The sequence below is a fragment of the Malania oleifera genome, chromosome 12, assembly GCF_029873635.1.
Source record: "Malania oleifera isolate guangnan ecotype guangnan chromosome 12, ASM2987363v1, whole genome shotgun sequence".
Classification (NCBI taxonomy): domain Eukaryota; kingdom Viridiplantae; phylum Streptophyta; class Magnoliopsida; order Santalales; family Ximeniaceae; genus Malania; species Malania oleifera.
In genome coordinates, this window is record NC_080428.1 from 70,168,658 (window position 1) to 70,178,338 (window position 9,681).

Sequence of the window (9,681 nt, forward strand, 5' to 3'; positions counted from 1 at the left end):
TATAATGGAAGAATGAGAATATAATGAAATGGAAAATTATATGGTAAAAATGTAGAATCATAAAAATTGATTTGATTCTGTTTTATTCCATTCTCAAGCATCAAAATTGATTAATTGCTCAAATGTGGAATTTAAGTCATCATAATATTTCATTTTCTAATGTTCTTTTTACTTGTTAACTTGATGTAAGAAGCAAAAGGATTATTAGATTGAAACTTGGAAGCCATATTGTGTTGTATTTGGTGATGGTTACACTTTTATTCAATTAATAATTATTTTAGTGCGCACATAAAAAATGATTATCCCATTTTTTAGATTGAAAAAAAGGGTAAGAGTTGCTCATAAAGGAAATATTTAATTAGAGCATAAAAGCAAGTATACATTGAATGAAAGTTATTGGGCTTAATTCAAAGTTGATTTCATATCAAGACAAATGCATTAAAATCTTGTTGGAGACATAAATTTCAAGTCTAATTAGGTTCGTATTTGTGTATACTTGAATAAAATTGAATACAATTTTTGTATTGTATATTGTATAAATCAAATAGAAATTTAAATTCAAAGCGTGAATTTTAGGCTTTGAAATGCATAGTAAGTGAAGATTTATGCACAACTAAAATTATATAATTAATATTATTTTTATGCCTAGACAAGGCTCATTAATTTATTTTTCGTGTCTCTATTTATTATTATATATCATGTGTTTATTTATATTTCTCTAAACCAGCTAATCATACTCGGAAAAAATATAAAATACATCATTGAACCCGTGACATAATTTGAAATATCAAATATTTTATCATATTTTTCATGGTAAAGTCATTTCCAATTCGCACAATGAAAATAGGATAAAAATGAAATAATCATTGAATAATGTTATATATAATTTTGTAAGAAAATGAAGACTTTGTTTAAAGGCAAATAATATATAGCAAAAATTATTACTCTTATCTTATATGGAATGTGACCTTGGTATCTAAGGCACTATTTAATTGTAATTTTTTTTATAAATAATTATAAAAAATGTAGACTTATTTTAAATTTTTAAATTTGTAATTTTTCAAGATTTAGTTTTTAATTTTTTTAAAAAAATAGAATTATTTTTCACAAACAAATATTATTTTCTAGTTTTTTTGTACACAAACATCGCAATTTTTTTTAAAAAAAATCTGATTTTTATAATTATTAAAACAAATTATAATTTAATTAATTAATTTATTTTTTTGCAACTAAACAGGCAAGTGATGTCAATTTTACTTCAATCACAACAACCAGATCAAACTTATTTAATTTAGTCAAAAACAATATTGAAGAGAGTGACAATCTTTATTTAATTAGTTCAGATTGAAAAATATGTAATTATATATTTGTTTACGATATTAGAATATAGATTCATTATAAATTTTTTTATCGATAAAAAATTTATTGGATCTAAACTACACAAAAAAATATAAATAAACTTCCATCTCGTATATCTTCAATCACTCCCTCTTAAATTTTAATATATTAAAATTTTAAAATTTTCAACAAAATATTCGAATTTCTAATTATGAAGATATTTTAGAAACAAATTCCATATACATTAACAATGCTAACTTGAACCCCAATTTAATTTGCATAATTGAAAACCTCATTATTCCTATAAATTCCAGGCTACCTATTACTTTGGGACATGAGAAAAGGTTTGGGCTCCATGGCCACACCTCAAAAAGTATAAATTTTTTTTAAAATTTTTCTTTAAATTTTTTATTTTTGCCATTTTCCTATTCAATAGACTTGCTTATGATTCCAAATAAAAGGAATCATGAATTGAAAAATAATTAGACTTGGTAGATAGGGACAGGGATAGGGATGTATCCCTAGCCAGCATACGTGTGTCCTAGGATTTACATTTGTCAAGCACGAGGATAGATTCTTTATGGGCTCCACTAATGTGGGCCCTCCAAAAAGGCATTCAATTGGACTCCTATAATCTTCTATATATATATATATATATATATATATATATATATATTTTTTATAAATTATATTTGGTTGTCGGTTGACAGATAATAATTAATTATAGGTTGTACAAAATTTATGTATCTTTTTACATGCCCAGCACTTTAGGCCTGCAATCTGTTTTAACCATGAAAAGAAAAAGACAACTCCAGACATTTTTTTTTAACATTTGACTTTATTGATTTAATTTTAATATTAACATTTTAAAGTATTATTAAAAATAAAAATAACAACAGTAACAATTTTTGACACCGTTTTACGTCATGAGTCTTTCGATCGACGTGTGTGCCCTGCGTGCTTGGTGAATTAATACCTGGATAAAATTTGGTGTCAACAACTGCACTCTGTATGTATTTGCTCCATAGAAGATGAGAAAGTTGTTTTTTTTGTAATTTCGTTGTAGTAAATGTATAAAGACATGGACATAGATTTTGGACAAAATGTCAATTCACAAGTTTACAAAGTGAGGCGCAAATTGCAATGATTTATGAAAATATCACTACCCTAGATTTAGGAACCTAGCCACGTGCCTCCTAAGATAGTCAAACCAACACAATTTGCAACGAAAAATACTCAAATTTGGGAACTACACCATATGCCTCCGAAGTAAGATGTAAACCATACCAGTTTATGGAAGAAAAATCTATCAAGGATTAGGGAGAATCGATCCCTATACTCTAAAATGGACAAAATCATACGATTTGTAAAGAAAACTATCCGAATTGGGGAGAATCAATACCCTAAGTAGGATGCAAATCATATCGGCTTACGGAAGGAAAAACTAGTGAGGATTGGGGAGAATCAACCCCTATACCCTAGAATAGACAAATCCACACAATTTGTAAAGAAAATTACCCTAATTGGGGCGAACTGGCCTCTATATCTTAAGATATACAAATCCACACGATTTGTAAAGAAATTTATCTGGATTGGGGAGAATCGACCCCTATACCCTAAGTAGGATGCAGATCATACTTGTATATAGAAGGAAACTATCAAGGATTGGGGAGAATCGACACATATACCCTAAGATAGACAAATCTACACGATTTGTAAAGAAAACTACCTGTATTGGGGAGAATCGACCTCTATACCCTATGTAGGATGTAGATCATATCGGTCTACAAAAGAAAAAACTATTGAAGATTAGGGAGAATTGACCCCTATACCCTAAATAGAATGCATGCAGACTATACCGATCTATGGAAGGAAAAACTATCAAGGATTGGGACCTTGTTTGAAGGCTATTACCAATTGGAAAACTCAGGGGCCCTATTTGAAGGCTATAACAAATTGGAAGGCTCGGGGAATCCTATCGGTCTGTCAGCCCTCCATGCACAAGACCTCCCTATTTGTTTAAACTAGTTAAGTGAGGGTGTGGAGGCAAAGCCCTTCATGGTACGGTACAATATGTTTAAGTATGGAGGCAATGTAATTATATACCATATGAGGGTATTTTGGAATTTTCATATATGTTTATATATACACATTGTAGCTGAGGATCTCTAAGGCAGTTTTTCATTAATGATAATGGAAATTGCATAGGGACTCCGTGAACATAGACATATTTCCGAACCATGTAAATTCATGTCTTTCTTCTTTTGATTTTTTTTTAAAATTTTTTGTAAGTGTTGTATATGTGTGCACATCATTTTAGGGTGTAATTTCACAACACTTTCTTTTTTTCTTTCTTTCTTTCTTTCTTTTTTTAGGCTAGGGAATATGTGACCTTATGTCCTCTTTGGTTGTCACCTTAAGTCCCTTTTTTTGAAGTGTGGAGCGACTAAGTAAGAAATTCAATTAAGTTTGCTTGATAATTATGCACTTCCATGTGCCAAGGTTAACGTTTTCAAAACGTCACACTATCATTTGCTTTAATGAGGCTAACGGTATTAACACATGAAGGTTTTCTTATTGGTGGGGCACACAAGAAAGCCTAGTTTCCTTTTCTCAAGTGAAAAGCATTTTACGAGTTTAATAGATTAAATTTCATACTTTGTCTTTTCTAGCTTCCTCTTTATCACTTGATCTTCCTCTTGCAATCAAATTAACATAGTCATCCTTATTTCTCTTATTTATTTTTAGCTTATATCTCCATTGTGTCAAGGTACATACATCTTCCATGATACTTTTTTTTTTTTCATTATTTTTAATAGTCTATGTAGAGTGTGTCTTGTATAGTCATAATTTTTGTTTACAAATCGTCTTGAGTTTTTCCTTTTTAGAAATTTTCCTTATTTACTCTTCATATCCTTCTCCTAAACATGGTTGAAGACTCCTCATCTTCTACTCATCTCTTAAGATCATGAGCCAAAATTGTTCACGATTTTATGGTTTTGGTGATTATTTGGTTTGTGCATATCGGTGAATAACCATCATATAAACATTAGCATATGTTTTATTCTTTGTGTTGACTTTTTGAATCTGATCCCTATTTTGATGCTAACAAAACACTCATATCTTAAGTGTGTATTTAGTATGTGAACAGATCTTTCATTCAAACATGCACATAAGGAGAAGTGGAAGTCAGGAGGAACTTCAAGCAACTTATCATCATTCTGACATATTCCATGAAAACTGAAGAGGAAAAGACGAAGACATTTATTTTAATTTGTATTACATTTAATTTTTATCTTGGTCTGTAATAATGCATGCATCGATCTACATGATACGATCGAATGCTCAGACTGGACGAACCATAGACAAACCTTAGGAGACCAAAACGTTCAAAGAAAAACCTTTTTCTTAAATGTCAAAATCATACAAAGGTTTTCAAAATAATTTAAGGTCAAAAATAGGGCCAAAATCATGTTTTAACTGGCCTCGGTCGACCGACCACTGAATGTTCAAATCAGATCAGTCAACCGAACCTAGGCAAAGTCAAAGTTTGTCTTAGTTCGATCTACTAACCATTTTTTGAACTTATCTTTCACGGTCGACCGACCCATGAACTTGGCCCCTCTACCTTTCTCGGCCGACCGACCAACTAAGAACAAAATGCCCCTAGCTAATCGACCCTAAAGAACCAGCAGACCGGCTCAAGCGTCAGCCGACCGAACCTACGAAAGTTCAGAAAGTCGCCTAGGCCAGTCGATCGGCCCTTTCATCGGCTAACCGAACCTGTTTAAAGTTTCAAAAATGTTGTGTGAGGTCAGCCGACCGACGCTGGCACCGGTCTACCGAACCTCTTGGGTTGGGTTAATTTCCATCGCTTAAACATGTTTAATTTTTTAATTAAACAATTTCAAAATATCAATCGTGTCTCCAAGCAGTCAATTTTTTTGAAAATCTATAAATACCCGTCACATAAATTAAATTAGCAACTTTGATTAATTTTAAAATTCTCTTAAATCTTTTCTTAATCAAAGTTCCCCCAAACTATTTTTTATTGCAAAAATCTTTCTTTGGGGCAAATTTATTTTATACTCTCTCCAAATCTCTTTCATTCATTGTTTTTGAAAAATATTTATGGCAAGAGAGCATTTATTTTTGTATCCATATGCATTTACTCTCACTTGTTCATCATTTTTTAAATCATCTTTGAGCGTAAGCCTTGAGTCTTTCCCATATTATATCCTTGATAAATATTTATTGGGAAAACTCTTAGTAGCTTTTGAATCTTTGCACATCCATTGCAAGATTCAAATGTTCATATTGTATTTATTGCACAAATATTTTTGACCTTAAATCCGAGTTTCTCCAAACAATTTTTTTTTTTTTTTTACAAAATCTTTATTGGAGAACATATGAATCACATTCAGATCTTTGAAATGCTTATTGCTTACTCCATATTTTAAATCAAAGATCATATATTCTTATTTGTGCAAAAATAACTTAGAAAGCAAACACCCTAGGTTCTCTTGATTTTTATTGAAAAATATTTTTAGAGAAATATTTATTAATTTGAATCTTTGAAGTGCTTATCATATACATAATATTCGAAGATTACAAAATTATTTTGAAAAAATTACCTTACTCTCTTGAGCATACTTCATATCATACTAGAGCGCATTCTTGAGCTTTATTGTTGCACATATCTTCTTGTATTTAGAAGCATGTATTTTGTACAAAAATGTTTTTATAGATCGGTTGGGTTCAGCCTGTAAATTGAACTGGAGAATCTCTGCCCCGTAAGGGAGACCGATTTGGTTTCGCCCGGTAAATTGAACTAGAGTGTCTCCGCTCCGTAAAGAGACCAGTTGGATTCAGTCTGGTAATTGAGTTGTGGTATTCCTCATCCCGTAAGGAGAGGTTGTATGGTTGTGGCTCAACCCTATAATTGAGTTGGGGTTTACCTCGCTTCATAAGGAGAGGTTGTAATAACTTCTACTCCGCCCATTTAAGTGAGTAGGGTTAGTAGAATCCTTGAGGAGTATGCCCAAAGTGGGGACATAGGCTAGTTTGACTGAATCTCGATAACAAATCGTGTGTGTTTCTCTTTCTCTATCTTATTTAAATTTCCGTACTTTAATTTCCATACATGTGTGCATGTTCATTTATCGTTGTCATTATTTCTGCATACATGTTTTAATTTTAAATGAGATTTCATGTTTACATTTAGCAGCTAATCATTTCACATACACACTTTATATCTTAAATGTGGTATGTTGAGATGTTTGTATGAAAATATTTAAATTGTAGAGAATGTCATATTTGTTTTTATAAATATTTGCATACTTAATTAATTGGGGGACCTGAAACTGTTTAAAAAACCCTAGTTTGCGAAATACTGTTGTTATCTGATTTAACCTAGGAAGAAATTTTAAAATATTCAATTCACCCTCCCTCTTAGGATCACACCATTTACGTCACTTTGTGTCAAGTAATTAATGCCTTAGCAGAAAAAGGAGAGTACGAATCTTTGGTCAGAGTCAGTTTCCTAGTGTTAGAGTAAGGTTTAGGGGAGGGTGAGTTTTTATCAATTATTAAAAAACTCATTGTAAATATGTTTAACCTAAATATTTGTATCTCTTGCTAAACACACGTTTCCTACAAAGGTATACGTGATAATATGAATTTCTTTACTTTATAATTCGCCGCTTGACTTGTGTTTACATTTTATGTTTGTTTACTACTTTCGCTTAATTTGTATTTGATACTCTTGTTAACTTGTTTAAATGGTGAACTCACATTTTACTTTTGACTGACTAATTAAACTTCCGAGGTACAACTAATATCGCATAATCCTTTACACAACGTAAAGTGTTCGACCATGATCCCTAGGATTGTCCTAATTTATCTAGTTGTCCCTATTCATGTTCAGATAGTTGTGATGACCCCCAATTTAGGATTTTTTTTTTTTTTAGCAAGAGGGCAAGTAGAAGCCCTTCTTGGTGAGTTCATACTGATATTTATTTTTTTAAAAGGGGCATCAATAAGAATAAAAATTTGAATATATACTGATATATATATACATATAACTTAGCCAAGCCGCTAAGGTGGGCTCAATGGTAAGGACGAGACTTTACCTTGTTACCAAAATCTAAAAGATAATGAATTCGATTTTTTCTTTAGGTCTCACTGACTTGCCTAGAGACTGACTTTTGCAAGTGCAATTAATTATCTTTTAGATTTTGGTAACAAGGTAAAGCCTCGAAAGGCTTTGGCCACCCCAGGTTTCCCAAGTTGTATATATAACTTAGCCACATGACCTCCAATGAACCACATAAATACATATAATTGAAATTATATATACTCAATTTAAATCATATATATCTTCTTAGATGCAACTTTCCAAGAAATTCCATTTCGAATGACATGTGACTTTGCAAATGTATGATGAAAAACAATTGAAGCTTATCCTTAATGAATGATCCATCAATTGCAATACTAAATTAGAGAAAGTTATGAAAATTCTTGCCATTGAAAGATAAAAAATACTTATGCTACATTTGAGAGAATATTAATTTCAAGTTTTAGATTTAGTTTTGCATAGATTTGAATAAAATTAATATAAATTTAAATTATATTTCATACAAATCTCAAAAATTAAAATTCAAGATCTTTCTCAAACGTAATGTTATTTCATGTTTGAGAGTTTGGAATTAAGACTTTAAACTTGAATTTGTACGCATTTAAATAAAATACAATGCCAAAATTTTCTTGAGTTTTGTCTAAATTCAAATAAATTCAAATTTAAATCATCAAAATTTATACTTCTAAACACAATCTTATGTGCATAAATTTTTCTTTTAAAGTGAAAATTCAACACAAACTTCAATACTGTCCCAAAAAATCGGTGTCTTTTATCCATCCACAAGTGGTCAACATGATGGTAACTATGAAATATCTCAACAATAAAGTTGTTAATTGAGAAAAATTATTAATTAGTAAATTTAAATTTTAAATAATCCATAAACTAGATTTTAAAAATATTTCTAATTCATTCACTAAAGCATGATCTACAATATCTCTACATACATACAATTAAGAAAAATATATTTTATTTAGTGATGTGGATAAGATACAAGAGGAATTGTTCCTCACAAGGCATGTATACAATAAGAAATAAAAAGTAAACCACACTTCATTATAAAATGAATCAATGATTCTATCAATAGTTGTGCACTTCATTTTTTATTTAAGATAATCAATGATTGTATCAACCCTAAGAAAACCTTAGAGCACTTCAATCCCTCTAATTTGAAAAGAATAAGAAAATATTAATACAAACTCCATAAATGAGAAATATAGAAAGTAGTTTGATCCTTCTAGTATTCGTGCATCTCTCGTACAATTGTAAAACACCTTTTAATATGGATCCTATATCTTTTAGCATAATACGTATCATAAATAGGATCCAAATAATACTGTCTCACATTTGAATAAGAGGCACGTGAATAAATGATGAGACAAACACATTCTATAATTTCTCTATAGTAATATAATTTATGCCTTAAACCCTTAATTAAGTTTTAGGCATTGTTGTAAAAGGGATAAACCTCATATCTTATGCTGCAGCTTCCTCCCAGGACCCTTCCTCCCTGTTTCCCGTCGCAGCAGTTTGGCAGCTCACCAACTGCACCATCCAAACACTGCTTGCAAGCTTCAATGGAAAGATCTCTGGTGCACTGAACCAACCCGTAAAGCTTTTGCGATCCGTCGAGCTCCGATTCTCCGGTCGCGAACATTCTCGGCGCGACGGAAGCCTCCTCCGAAAGCTGGCCCAGCAACTCCCTAGTCTTCTGGTTGAAGTACGTAGGATAACTCACATTCTGTGTGTTCCACATGAAAACCCTAATCTCGTTATCGATCTTCCCGAAGAAGTCCTCGTTCGAGTACCTCACGAAACAGTTATCGTACCAAATGGACGACCTCTTGTTGTACGGGCAGAGCCTGCGGAGCTCCCCGCTCGCCAATGCAACGCAAGACTTGCAGTCGGCGGATGGGACGTCTCCGCGGCAGAGCGCAAGCCCGTTTACGTGGTCTGGGCTCGAGCCGATGTAGTCCAGACCGAAGCCCGTGGGGGGAGCTTTGTAGTAGAGCGCACCCAATAGGGCGTTCAAGTTGGTTTCATAAGCTCCATTGGCGGTGAAGTTGTCCGAGGACGACGGACAGTAGTGGAAGAGGGAGTCGGCGCCGAGGAGAGTTCGGAAGAGGAGAGCGAAGGATAGGAACAAGAGAGAAGAGGCAAGAGTTGAAGAAGAAGACATGGTGGAAAATGGAAGCTGGAGGAGGAGC

At 32.3% G+C, this 9,681-nt stretch overlaps 1 protein-coding gene across 1 annotated transcript; it reads right to left on the reverse strand.

Annotated features, from left to right (window-relative positions):
- Nucleotides 1-8,429: 8,429 nt before the first annotated feature.
- On the reverse strand, nucleotides 8,430-9,681 carry LOC131144578 (cysteine-rich repeat secretory protein 38-like). Its single transcript, XM_058093294.1, has one exon. The coding sequence runs from the start codon at nucleotides 9,651-9,653 to the stop codon at nucleotides 8,916-8,918; it is 738 nt and encodes a 245-aa protein (XP_057949277.1). The 5' UTR covers nucleotides 9,654-9,681; the 3' UTR covers nucleotides 8,430-8,915.